Source organism: Neodiprion virginianus, chromosome 3 (genome assembly GCF_021901495.1).
Source record: "Neodiprion virginianus isolate iyNeoVirg1 chromosome 3, iyNeoVirg1.1, whole genome shotgun sequence".
Taxonomy (NCBI): Eukaryota; Metazoa; Arthropoda; class Insecta; order Hymenoptera; family Diprionidae; genus Neodiprion; species Neodiprion virginianus.
Genome location: NC_060879.1, coordinates 27,778,835 through 27,793,851, shown reverse-complemented (window position 1 = coordinate 27,793,851; position 15,017 = coordinate 27,778,835). Strand labels below are relative to the sequence as shown.

Sequence of the window (15,017 nt, the reverse complement as noted above, 5' to 3'; positions counted from 1 at the left end):
GAACGAATTACCCCGAGTGAGTCTTTGATGAAAAGATGAAAATAACCCTGCGTCAAAGAGCAGCGGTTTCTGGTCGCTAAATCGAGTGTAAATTTTCAATTAACCGGTAACTCGATAGCCTCGCGTATGACCAAGGCAGGCCATAAGGTTCGACACCTTTCAGGGTGGGGGCGGGAGGGAGGAATAACAGGGTCCGCGCACAGAGACTCGAAGTAAAGCCAGTTTACGAGTCGAGGGAGCATCGCAGGGCCGAGTTCCCGGTTTCCCACAGCCCGCTCTGAAACCAGCGAACGCCACTAACAATAAATGTATTTATATATATAGGCACGGCGTGTACGGTGAGCCCTGAGAGTGAAATGCGCAGGCGTTACTTCGGCCGGCGCCACAGCCAGTCGATGTTGGAATTCCGAAGTGCAAGCATCGATGTTGTTCCACACGTATTAATTTTATACAGCCATTTACAACCGTGAAACACACACACACACACACACACCCACACGTTATTATTATTATTTTTGGTGTTGTTGTTGTTGTTACTATTATTATTATTACAAGTACCATTATCGTTGCTGTTGTTATTATTGTAATAATAATTATTATTATCATTGTTGTTATTGTTATCGTTATTCACATGCCACGATTTTCTATAGCGACTCGATGCAACAACTAACACTGTTCCTACAACCGCAAATGTCGACTTTTACACGAGTCCGAATGTGGAAAAATTCTGCACCGATGCACAACTATCGCGAAAAGGGGGAGGCTTCGATTTGAGGAATGACTTTTGAAAAGTGAATTACTCACAGACAGACACACACACATTCATACACGCAAACAAACACTCGTCCGACTCGAAACTTTTTCTACGTTACGATTTTACTTCAAGTATTGATCGACAATAATTTAGTCATAGATCAGAATCGTCTCTCGTTGGAAGAAACAATAATAATTGATGGGATTGGAGGATTGCGAAGGAAGAAAAGTGTCGTTTACTCGGACGCTTTGATCCGCAACGTCCGTTATAACCGGGGAATACCTACCTCATACCTCGTTACGGGGATCGGGAAGAATATTCGGCCGTTGTGTGGTATTCGAGCATGGAGAGTGAAAGACCCGTGAGACACCGTGACCCGAGGACCTAAACTTCACACCGTTATACGAATCGATTCCAGGAGTGTAGAGGGAACCTTTACCCGCCGCACACACGTTGCCAGGATTGTATCAGACAGTGCAGAATTATGTGACACCTTAGTGTTATTGTTATTTTTTCATCGTATCCTAACCAGCCGACTCCGTAAATGACGAATAGAGGCTGACGCGTAATGGATTATACGAGGACTTTCTCACGGTGGGCCTAAAGAAATAGGATCTGTGTATACGTTATACATGTATCCGACCGAAGAACGTTGAGCCGTTTTCTTTTGACCGATATTGATCCTGATTTTATTTTTCTTGTTTAAAAATATTTTGCATCCTTCGCATACGCAAACCGAATTCACGACAGATATATTCTTAACTCGTATAATCCGGAGATCTGACTTATCGCCGAATATCTAATCAACGAGATTAGTATCCGTGACTCGGTCAATCCCGAGCGTCGAAACGGCAACGATCGGTATTCTTCTCGCACGATGTTTAAGGACGAAAGTCGCAGAGGTAACGAGGAGCGACTGAACGGAATGATCGTTAACGGAGTGTCGAGGCAACGGACGGTGTAACGAGGAATAGTTAACGGAAAAGTGAAACCTCGAGTTCTGCTTTCTGTCGGAACTGTAACGGGCACGGCGTCGGTGATGAGGAAACCTCGTGATTCGTTTACCGTAGTCGAAGAGATTGACGTAACGCTCGACGTCGTTCGTCGGTGTGAATTCGTAACCAGCGGAATGTTGTACAACGTTGATGTAACGTTGACGGATTGATCGATTTATCCGTATCTATCAGTTCGGCGATAAACCGAATAAGTTCGTCAAGTTGATAGGCGAGGTATACGTATAGCGCCTTGCTCTTTTGTCGATCGAAGATAAATCTCCCCGATTGTTGTGCCTGAGAACTGCCCGTGGAACAGCAATCGCGTTGTCAATTCTGTGCCGGTGTTGAAAAGAGGCTTCCACGTTTTCGCCCTGCGTGGTGGACAGGTTATAATTAACGTGGTGGAGTTATCTTGTGCCGGACTGTTGCGAAAAAGGAGGTCATCTTTCTCTTGTGTCGGGTGAATAACGCGGCACCGCTGACTTTTGGACAACCTTTAAGAAACTGGGAAACAGCTCCGGTGACATATTATAAACGTCCTGGCAAATGTTATACTCGGCGAAAATTAGAGGCGATGGTATACCGCTTCTCTCGTGCGAATCGATGACGGACAGTTGATGCATCGAGAATGTTAACGGTCGGCTCTCTGTGACGATGAACATGGATTGGCCACCTCGGCTGTTCAGGTAGCCAAGAGAAATCGGCGCTGGAACGAGGATAGTCATTCGATCGAGAAATCCTCATTTCCAACTATATTCTAAACTGATTGTGAGCGAAATTAAAGTACATATCTTCCCCAAGCCCGTAGAAACATTCTTATACTCGTCGCTTGGAGACAAATCATTTTTGGCAATCGTTCATCCCGTGGACCAATCAGAAGCTGCATATCACAAACGGACCGAAGATCGTATTTGTTTTGAAAAACATCTCACCCAACCATTCGCCAACGGACATCTCTTCGAGCCAGTGACTTCGCGACCAGATGAATGAACGTTGTTTTGGCAAGAAAGTGTCGTCGAATGATATTTCGTGCAAGAACGTGAATCGGTCAACAATTTGAGAAATGTAATTCTCCAAAAGGAGGAAAAGTCGAGGACGGAACTTTTAACCTCCAGGAGACCGTATCGGTCAGGATGGGTTGCGGACAGAGTAAAATCGGCAACATCTATCCGAAAAATAAAAAGAACAAAACCAGCTCGAAGAAAAATGGTGAGTGCTTAAATATTTTTCCCTTCCCTGTTTACCGTACGCGTATCGTCGTGTATGCAGACGCGTGTAAATAAATGACTGTCGAAATATCGACGTATTCCATGGCAAACTGTGTCACACAAGATACTTACCACATAAAGTGGCGTTGTCTGGGCGAACGATCTGAGGGGATAATTTCGCGTGCCTGTTATAAGATTCACATCGCAGATATGACAGACAGATTCGATATACCGTTCCCTCCATTCCGCGTATCTGTCGTGTTATCTGCAACCGAAATCTACGGATTTTGAATTTACCGGCAGACGTGATACAACCGTGGCATGTTAGCCATGCCGTAAATAGTTTCTCTCGGTTGACGATAAGTATAATACTTCAGGGTGCAAAAGTCGGTGTTGTTATTCCTACGAATAGCAACACATGCATATTGCGTTCAAAGTCTGGCGTATGATAAAAGCCGCGTGAATAATAATGTCGTTATAATAACTCCGGTCTGTATAAACGGCAATGGCGTAGAGATAATAACGAGACCTTTTACGGAAAGATGCATGTCTCCGTTAATGCAACAAGGATTTCTTGAAGATTTCAGCGTTGTGCGATAGTCGAAACGACCAATGCGTCAATTGTACATTTTAGAGTATACAGTCAAAGAATGATGAAACGTCGCAATGTAGAAGTAGTTTCGGTTCGACAAACATTCCCACTCTAGTTTTGAATCGTGCTACTTTTCGTAAGAGGCGTCGACACGTGTGCGAAATTTTGACGATGATTTTCGAAACGGTTCTTCCACGGAAACGTTTAAAAGGGGCTGGTTGAAATTAATTTGGTCAACTTAGAAATACTCCGATTTAAGAACTATTTTCGATTTTACACAGAATTTTCTTCTTTCGATCTCTCTCTCTCTCTCTCTCTCTTTTGTTTTACGACACAGGCTTCCTTCCTGAATATTTGATGGCCTGCACGACAATTGAATCGGTCATACAGACCATTGATGAACTCTGAACGTTACGACAATCGGGTCACTGACAAAAAAAATTGTCTATATGTATATACTTCTTCGTTTCTACGTAGTCAGTTATTGACGATCAATGAACTGAAGTGAGATTCATCAATCCCGTTGCTTTGTTCATGTACTAGTGTTTTTTTTTTTTTTTTTATTTTTCATTTTTTCACCTTCTTGTTCGTTGGACTGAAATATGGATTAAAACAACCACGAACCCCTTAAATTCTCTCCCTTTCCACAGAGAAAAGGGGACGAAATTTTCGCCACAACACACGTTTTTAATTAAACCCCGAATAGCTCTTTTTATGGTTACTTGCCTCGCTTTACGAGAGTGATTATTATAACGTTACAGCACAGGCAATATCAAATAGATAATCGTTAACTCTTAGGCTCATTGATTGAAGAAATACACTCGCCGCGCCGGTTTCAGCGCAGTGGCATCATTACACCCGTATAGGACTTGTATATTATATGTACAAGTAGTCGTTACGTTAGTTGCGTGACACGTGGATAAGCGTCGAACCGTGGGATATACATACATGGGTTGTTGGTTTTAAAATGGTCATTTTTACGACGCATTTAGATATAGCAACAATTATAATATCTACGTGATTCATTCTCACCGCTTATGCGAAACCCTGGAATTATATGCAGATGCTGCAACTGGGAAATGTTAATACGCGCGATGCCTTGTGGGATACAACGGTCAAAGTTCAGCCTCGAGTTCTCTGCGAGTCTTCTTTACGAACGCGCATAATGCTTTCGACGGAGTTAAATTTAACTAATTTTTAGCGTATGTGCCGGCTGATAGAGTAAACAAGAGATTCGTATCTCGTTTCAGCCACTTATGTATCCGTCACGTTACGGCGTTTTGCGATTATGAAAACCCTACCGACCAACCCTCGTATCGCATATTTATACTATACGGCCATTTTGGTTATATTTGTCCACCGATATAGAAATAATGACATATGGTTGTGCGCATCGGACTTGACGCGAATGAATGATGGTTTCGAATTTCTTTCACATATTGGGTTTTACTCGTCAATTCTGGCTTCAGCCGTTACAGCCGTATAACCCTCGTTGAACAGTCCGGCGATCTCATCGGAAGTGTTGATACTTATTTATTTATTTTTCTCCTTAATTGTAACAGAAACTTGCAAAGCTTGCGGATAATTAAACGCAAAGGTCAACCGATGCGGTTGCATAACGCGGCATTCAAAAATTTACCATAATGACCGGCCTTTTTGTAATTAATCAATTATACGCTGAGAGAAATTTTTAGTTCCGGTTACCACTCGGTCCTTAACTATTTTCAATTTTTACCACAGTCGAAAAATATAGTTCCAGGTTCAAAATGAAAATTAGTTTTCCAGCTGTTACCGGAAACTCTAGTATCCGTTACTATTCTTTCTCGTTACGAACACTGTTACTATATTTTCTTGTAACTGTTGCGGAAATTGAATGCTTGTGCAACAATAAATTCATGTTAAAGCCTAAAGTTAACTAAAAAAGTAGAGTAAACCTCACAAACTAATTTTGCGTTGCAATAACCAAAAAAGGATCGAGGATAGCGCAAAATCGTTAGGCGTACCTCGTTTTTCGTAATTCCAACAATATCCAAACAGTTTTTTTTAACGATACCTGTTTTGCTAAATTTTTCTAGTCACTGTAACATGTGTAATTTTTCTCAGTGTATCTGCGCGGATTTGGATTGTAAAAGAGCGGGTGGTTTTTTATAGGAAAGCGCTCTGAATTTTTAACCACACTTCTGAGCTGACCATTCGTATTTTCAAAGATTGTAAAATATGCGTGTAAAAATTTGTGTAAAACTATTTTGACTATTAGGTTTTTGATAATTGTTTGACTTTTTAATGATTATAAGAGACGCGCGAAAAACTTCTCCGATCACTGCTGCACTGTTTCCAATAAAAAATTTCTTCAACTAATCCGAAATACTAAAATCACCTATGCCACACGCCTCTTCGCCCTTCCAGTTTTCCAAAACACTCTCAAATTCTTTCTTTGATCAATTAACGAAAGTCAGGACGTACCGATCTTTCGAACCGTCAACAACTATCTGACTAACCGTCACATATGTCTCAACTATCTAATAATTCTCAACGATCTAATAATCTTATAACCAATCAAAAATCTATTCGAAACTCTAATCAAACTTCGATCAATACATAACTCAACAGACAAAATCTTATCTAACCAAGTAAAATTGTAATCATATCTATCAAACACAAGCTGCGAATATATAGTTATAGTTTTGCAATCTCGATTGATTAATTAATTTCAAGAAAAAATCATCCTCGTTCCATTCAAAATGCATCGCGGGACAAAGCGTACAGAATAGCAAAACTTCACTAATAAATGGATCGACGAACGAATTGCCGCAATAATTACGGTATCATTACGATTAGAATGTGATAACACACAGTGTTGAAACAAGTATGCTTACACAAAATAGTAATTTTCTGCACCGTACGTTATAATATGATTCTGTTTAAATACATGCTTTTCTAGCATTGCAACTACGCGTGATTGCGTTTCAGTGCGATAACTGCAGTGATGTTAGTTACGTCTCGTAAGAAAAAATACGATACTTTCTCTTCCAATCACCGAAACAAATACCGATGAATATAAACAGCAAGTTTAGAATTTCGCAAATCGCCGTTGACTGAAGAATTCCATATAATAATTTCGATCTGGGTCATTGTCATTCGCTTTATCGACAAATTTCACAAGTGACAACAACTTCATTGCGTATCGCATACGGTTGGAAAAAAATAATTTATATAGAAGGGAAAAAATGTGAGGAAGAAGATCCGGAGACGAACTCTGTCTTACTTACGTAAAAACACCCAGATGGGAAAACGGACGTGGCGGATGCGCATCGCGGGGAAATGGAACAGGTGCAGTGCAGACGGGTGTTAAAAATTTTGTGGTATTTTCCACCGAGAAGTTCTTCCGTATCTTACACGTGCTTAACACCTTTTTTAATTTTTTTACCACAATAAAAAAAATATATTATTGTTTTGGTTACAAAATGGAAATAAGTTTTGTAGCTGTAACTAAAAAAATCTTCTATGCGTTAATATTGTTTTTTATAACGGTCACTCGTACTATATATTTTCTCGTAAATGTTGCGATAATTCGATGTTGGTGTAGCAATAAATTGATCCTGAGAACATATTTAACTAACAAACCGCAGGAAACTAAAGCTGCTATAACCAGATGGTTCCGCTATTAACAGCTATAATCACGTAATGAAGCAATTATACTTTCATCACATTTTCTTGAGGATTCAAACATTTATCATGTAACGATACCCATCTTGGTCGAATTTCCTACGTATCAAATATAATCAAATGAAGTTGTTCTCGCAGTCAGTGATGTTATATCGCGAATGAATTGTCATGTAGGTAATAATACCGTTTGCCTGCAGCGTTTGATTTCTAGCTTGACAATTTGCGTTCTAACGCGAAGGTTGAATCTTTGCGTTATACTTGTGCGAGATTCGCCTCACGGCTATAATGCTACAAAACTCTTGATCCATTCTCGAATGACTCGCACTTCCTTCTCTCTCGCTCTCTCTCTCGCTCTCTCGCTCTCTATCTATCTTTTCATCTCTATGTCTTCAAACCCGGAATAACTCACCTCGACATCTGTACCGCGGTGTCGCATTATACTTTGATTTGGTGCGAATTTTTGCACGTACGACAATCGCGTTGTGCACACAAGTCCAGTAAAGTAAATCAATGTGCCTAACGTTCGCCTTCTATTTAACGAGCCCACCGCTTCCTATATTCTGATCAAGAGTGATCTTCGCTTCCCGGTGCAAAATGTTTGCGCACATTTTTTTTCTCTTCTTCTTTCAAACGTAACGAGACCTCGTATTACTTCGAATCTCTCCTTACAAGGCTTCGCCTCGATTCGAGCCTCTTCCTCACTTCGATGTCTGCTTGGTTAGACCGAAGGTCATGAAAGAGGATTCTTTTAACAATTGGAGATTGTTCACTCTACCTGACAGTTCGTAAGTTATACAAGACGAAAATTTGCGAAAAAACTTTACATCCGTCACTTGTGTTTCCTACGTGGGTCCAGGAATTCCATTAAAGAATTGTTAAAGACTTGAAAATGTTGGTTGAACCATGTTTTTCTTCAACTTCGCAAACCTGTTTTTAAATTTGCACATTTGCATCCAGGCGATACACTCGTATATCATAAATTCGCATGTGCGTCATTTCGTGCATTTCCTCCGGTCGCGAGTCGTACGTAACGTCGTAATTTCAGGGCTATCGCATGTCTGGAAGAGAGCGGAAAGTCAGAGGAAAGTCTCGCAGTCACTCGTAAGGCAATTTGATCAAGAAACGGAAAATAAGATAACGTTTTCCGTTTAATGACGACTCAACTATTATAATGTGGTATTTTGCCGTCACACCGATCCCAAAGTTTTACGAATCATTGCTTACAATCATACGTGGATTTTTTTTCGATTAACAAATATTATTAGAAAATAAGATGCGGCGGAGGGGGGGGGGGGGGGGGGGCTTTCACTTCAGAAGTTTGACGAAGCAAGTAAAATTCTATAAGTGTATGAAACGGTATGCGATTGATATCCATAAGATTCGAATGTATATGAAAAGTCAGGTCAATCGAAAGCTGAAATTTCAGTCAACGATAAATGTCCAACGTCAGTTCTGTTTGTTGATTTTGGAGCAACAAAATTTGTCATCGTACGCCAGCATTTGTGACTACTGTAATTTCGGGAAAAGCCGATCTTTAACGACGTATGGACGAATTCGAATAACTGATACTTATTCTTGTTTCGAAAAATTAGCATCTGCGCATCGTGTTTGCTTATTGTAAGTATATACGTACACAGGTACAAAAATATACGTGTATACAGTACTGCGATAAAAAGCGAACGGACATTCCGATGAATAAATTAAATTCCACGATAAGATACGTGGCTGTAGGAATATGGATAGTTGAAACCAGTTTTACGTCATCGAACTCTGCAATACTGTGAATCCGCCGGTAATACACGCCTCTTTCTATCGCCGAATGATTTTGCAATTATTTTTTTTTCCGCAGGGAAATACTGCAGGAAGTACTACAATGCTGCAATAGGACGATGCAGTTTGTACTTCCCCGTACGATTCGAACCATATATATTAGGGTGGTTCTTATATGGGGTCAGAAATAAAAATTCATCATGGAGCCTATTAGATCGGTTCCAAACGGTAGAAAGAAAAATTCCGTAATTTTTTTAGACTTCTATTTCATTCTCCTATAGTCTCCCCTTTTAAGCGAAAAGTTTCAAACTATTCAAAAATATGCTCACTCGCTATATTTTGTACTAAATTTTATTTCAAAGTTATTCGCAGGCAAAAAAATTCATAATCCCGTATGTTCGGTGAGCTTCGTCTTCTTGTCAATGAATAAAAATATCGTTTTGTTAATCAAACGTAATCTGACGTGAAAAAAAAAAAAAAAAATGAAACCAAACACTAGCATTCGTTTAGTCGGCACTTTGATGGAAAACCCACGTGTCAACACTACGTCATGTCACAATCGATGATATGCAAATACCGAGGCTATTTTTTTACCTAATCTGATCATTTGACATCTTGAAAAAAAATCTAATTAATGTAGCTCACGTTTCTCATGGAATACCCCATTTATGATTTTAATTTTTCACTGAAAAGAAAATGAATCCCACTGAACATTCCAGAATATGGATATGAAATGAAAATCTAAAAAAATTGTGGAATTTATTTTTCTCCATTTGGAACCGATTTGACACGTTTCATCGTGTATTTTTTTTCTTATTTCAACTCCATATAAGGACCACCCTAATACATATATATATATATACACACAATACATTTATATATATATATATACATATATATTTACGTACACATGCGACGCCAACGACTATTCCTGAAGAGAAAGCGATTCCATTATTTTTAAGGATTTTCGCCACCCACGCGAATCTTGTAACAACAAATCTACTGGATTTAGGTCGTCTTCCTCGGTTTCTCACAACAATCTATAATCGTCGCTTCAACGTGCTCTAAGGAAAATCGTTGATAATTTGACAGATGTGTATACAGACCTATGTATAAATGAGCACGCCTACAAGTTGTCTGTCACGTTTTTATCTCTCAACCCCGCTACTACAACGATCGCTCAGAAGCCGCAATAGGACACGTTTCATCGTTCAAGTCGTAGGCTCGGATCGGTGGAAAAGGGAACTGCAGAGCAGCTGAGGTGAAGGTCGCGTAAAAAGCAGCGCGAGCTTCCCGCCCGCGATATTCCGTTGACGTTTCGTTCAGTTCTTAGATACACCCTTTATTTTTCCCCTGTTTTTCGTTCCACTTATCTCCAGCTGCGTTCCGTTCTCTCCCAGCAATTAATCCGGGGAACAATTAAACAATCTCACCTACACGCCGAGGCCGTTAAAAGAGAGAAAGAGCGGCGCTCGGTTGGCGTTCTTTCGTGGAATCAGAATAAATCTGACGAGGAACTACGACGCGATGTGTTTACCCGCGTTACAGTATACGAGTCGAGTTAACCGCGCAAATAAACCTACTATACCAATCATTGTTTATGGCTGTTACACTCGGAGGACTTGAAGCTCGAAGCTTGCTCAAAGCATATCACAGTGGCCAGAAGGTGGTTTATCAGTCAAAAGTCGATACTGTTTTTATCAATTTCACCGCGTGGTTTTCATCGCGAAATTTCAGTAAACCATGACAAAGAGAATATACTCGCTATTTTGAAAAGCCAACTTCTTTCAAAGTCGTTCTAAAATTGAGAAACAATAATTTCTTCTCTAACGATCCTTTACCTCAACGTTACCAACTTCAGCCTCATCGTCGGTAGACTATTATCCACGAAGTAACCGAAACAGTTTTTTTTTTCCATTAACAGTGGATTACATACCGTCATTCCTTGATATTAATCGATCTCTGTGTAACGTATTTAAAATTGAATATTCAACGGTGCCCGTAAGATAAGAAAAAAAACAACGTATTCCCGCAAATTTGTAGAATGAAATCGAACGAATCCACGAGATCTCCGTCGTTCACGATCAAACAATGATCGTTATTTACGGTCATCTCGTGTTAAAATAATAAAAAGAAAAACAATCGTTCCCGGCCTCGGAAGTCGAAGGAAGAACGAAGCGAATGCCCGATAAATCTCGAGTTCGGTTGGCGCCGCGCTACGCGATGCTACGTGATGCTGTCCCCGTATAACCCGGATTGTTTACGCAGCTCTGCCCACTACCGATTTCATTTGCCGGTTCGCCGGATTGTCGCTGCCTGAGCTGGCTACAGAAGCTCGTTCCTCAGTCGCAAGAGCGCAGTCACAGCGTGTGCATCGATCCGCTTCGCGATAAGTGCGTAAATATACCAAGTACTTCTTTATGCATCACTCGTTGAATCGACGAAACATAGTTTTAACAACTCGTGCTGCTGGTGCCGCCGGTGGTGTGTAACTTGTTGTTTGTCGCACTAAACTTTCTCGACAATTTACAAATCCTCATCGTTTCACGCGTTAATGTATATACGTGTATGTGTGTTGTGTATATACACAAACGTATCTTTTACATTGCACCCTTCGTATCTGGACGTTATCTCGCTGAAACGAGTTTAATTTCATTTACGAACGTCAATTTAAAACAATCAGAAATATCTTGTTGTAACTCGATCGATACTCGGGAACGACGCACTTTTACCGTCTGAAAATATCGTTCGTTTCGGACGTTGAGGAACTTGACGTGCTGTGTTACAGTGCTTCACGGTGATAATATACTGTATATACAAAATAAAATTGGCAGAAGTGTCGAAGGTGTTTAAAAACCGACGAAGAAACATGTGGCTTAAGGTCTTGAGGCAGAATTTATCCCAGCTGGCGCGCAGGGCCAAAGGTAACGTTGATCCTTTGATTTATGATCCATCAGGAATGGTTTCAGGATTGAGAAAGAAAAATACTGACGAGAAGAGAAATGAAAATGAGAAGAACGCGATGCTCGAGTAAATTAGGTGTATCGTATGAATTGTTATAAACGTGCGCGACGTAGCTTTGTCGTATATTTGGTAGGCTTGTTACGTAACACGGTGTTTGTAGTTGAACAAAATTTTTTATTTTCCACCTCTCTTCCCTTTCTCTTTGAAACTCGGTCCTCGACAATTTCGAGTGGTTTCAGGTTGGTAGGTCTGCATGTGTATAAACGCGAATGAACACCCCGCGTATCAGCAGGACGCGTTTCTCTCTGTATCATCCAACTTCGCGTCGCGTCGCAGCCGCGCGTCTTTTCTTGGGAATATTTACGCTCAAACACGCCTCGGGCAATTATTACGCAACTCCGAGCATCGCGTGTCGTTTTATAAAGATAGATTTACCTATAAATCAGTGGGAATTGTTATCATATTTATTTATTATCCTCTGTCGAGGAAGTAACGGAAAGATGTGTGGACTGCGAAAGCTACCATCCGTACCTAAATTCAGGTCGTAGCAGCGTCTCTGAACCGACCTCAAAATTGTTATTACGATTATAAATCGGGCTGAAGCTTGTAACGTTAGCGTGCTGTTGCATATTTGGGACAAGTCGTTATCTTGCAACATTCGGATGATACCTGAAAAGGTTTTGTAAATTCAACTTTTTTATTTGTTCCAAAGATACAAAATAGATATTTTGGTTTGGACGTTTCGATACGTTAACCTTACTAACTTCAACCTCGTGGTTATAATATCTGACTCGAAGTATATCGCGTCACACTTCCAAATCCATCCCCCCCTCGTTCATTCTTTATTTTTGATCCTCACGATCATCGCCTAATCTTTTTATAAATACACACCGATTTGCAAATCTCTCAAGATTATATTATTCCCTCTGCCAGGCTCGAATGGAAACTGCTTCGATCGCCCTTGAACAAATAAACGGCTATGCGAGACCGGTGCTTCGGTTATTTAGACGGTCTTTGAGAATTTTTTTCTTCTCGTATTTAGGTGAAAGTCGAGGTTTTTAAAGGTGTACGATCAACTGTTCGAACGATTCTCAATACCGCGAGATTCGCGGCCAACGGTTTTTCTGTTTTCAAATTACACACTCTTAATGCACCCAACAGATGCTCCTAGCTGCTCTCCCCCTTCTTGTATGTATATAATATATATATACTATTTACTCTGCAGCTGCTTCTCCACTACGCAATTTCCCCTCAGCTCGTTTCTTCTTGTGGGGTGAAAAATTTTCAACGGTACAACTGCACATATCCATAGAAAATTGGCGCTAATTATGTTGTTGTGTCGTCTTTTTTCATTTCCTTTTTCTTTTTCTCACCGTTTAGACGAAATACACGATGTAGGAACTACATTATCATCTCACTCACACGATTGAACCGCTTTATTTGCACACGGATCTCTTATGCGCATATCGCTTCTAGCTGTGTAATATACTGGAAGCTATATATAAGTTCGAGTTTCAATATTTGTTTAAAATTATTGTACATTCGACTCGTGAAATTGCGCGCGATATACGTACATGCATACATATATGTACATTGTTTAAATAAATGCTGTCTGGTGAGCATGGAGAAGGTTGAATTTGAATTATTTCCAAACAATTTATTCGTTTCGGTAAACTTTCTAGGGCCGATATTTTCGTAATTAACTGAAATTTCGAAAACTTGTGACACATTCAGAAAATTTCTAATAATAGATGAATAGTGTTATTGGAAAGGGAAAAATATTTTCTTAGAAAGCAATCAAATCGTAACTCGTTCTATACCGTTGTAATTATATTATAATTATTATAGATTGAGAGATATTTGTGTATGCACGAAAATTAATGAACGTTGAATTTGTGAAGTGAAAAAATAGATATTCCTGCTCGTACTTCTATCTCTTTCCCTCTTTCGCCACACGCGTTATATTATCGTACCCTGTACAGGTTGCAACAATAAATATAAACAACATAATGCCTTACGCGCGTTCATTTTGAAATTGGAAAACAAACTGTGCGAATACAGGAATTTATGCCTTATATGCAGATCGAGTTAACTTCGTATTATCCATTTACGTAGTGTGGCAGTTTATCGCACACATCATTTACCGCGTACAGCTTGTTTCCATACCGTTTATAGAAACTCTGGCGATAAGTGAAAGAAGAATATAGTATAACTGAAAAAGAGAAAAAGAAAGGAACTGCGATGCATTTCACAACAACAGCAACTTTGCCTTCAACCATTGCAGAGGGAGTGGAAATTTATAAAATACGACCTTGTTAATTGTTTGTTATGCCCTAGTTATAAAAATTCTAAAATTCCGATACAATAACGAAGTCTTCCAATCAAAATAGCTATAGTTATCATTACCATAACGAATTTCTTGTAATATACTGTATGTATAAAGGATGCCATGTGTATAAATATATCTGCGGCGGAATTGGGCTTTCGTTGACGATAATTCCAAATCGGAGACATGGAACTCGAAGCACGTGCGAAACCGCGATCATTTCGTCGCACGTGACGCAAATTCACTCATCATATGTACATTGTTATACCTTCTCCGCTTCTTGCGCTTCTGTCATGTTTTTTCTCTCTATTCCAAACAGATCCGATATCGTTCTTTAACCCGGTCCCGTTTCAAGTATACAAACAATCCCGTCCGGACCCGATTTATCGTTAGATAACATTAATCGTGTTTTGTCGTTGTTTACGAAAATTTTAGCCGGTCAAAAATCGATCGTGATTAATCACTTTACTGCAATTATCCGTGAAATTTTTATATTCTCATATTGTAGGAAAGATTTCTGTTTGATAAGAATAAAAAATAAATAAAATCTTAAATGTCCGTGCGTTGTTTCGAATCGCTTTGGAATTGTTAGAAATCAAGTGATTCATTCGATTTCACTCTACCAACTCGTTCTTTTATTCACATGATTTTTTTCCTACGACTTCACTCGAACATGTTTTTTTTTTTATTCTATTTTTTAATCACGTTAGCACCGTTCAATATTTAATTGTAGGATATCGCA

General features: G+C 39.7%; 1 protein-coding gene across 4 annotated transcripts in view; it reads left to right on the top strand.

Annotated features, from left to right (window-relative positions):
* Positions 1-294: 294 nt before the first annotated feature.
* The window catches only part of LOC124300886 (uncharacterized), a 37,605-nt gene continuing 22,882 nt past the window's right edge, over positions 295-15,017 (top strand). The window contains exons 1-2 of one of the 4 annotated variants that reach the window (XM_046755359.1): positions 295-437; positions 908-2,958. In XM_046755359.1, coding sequence (XP_046611315.1) covers positions 2,883-2,958 — 76 coding nt within the window. In that variant the 5' untranslated portion in view covers positions 295-437; positions 908-2,882. Of the gene's footprint in view, positions 438-572; positions 2,959-11,338; positions 11,910-15,017 lie in introns of those variants that run through there. The other 3 variants (XM_046755360.1, XM_046755358.1, XM_046755361.1) reach the window with 3 other exon arrangements.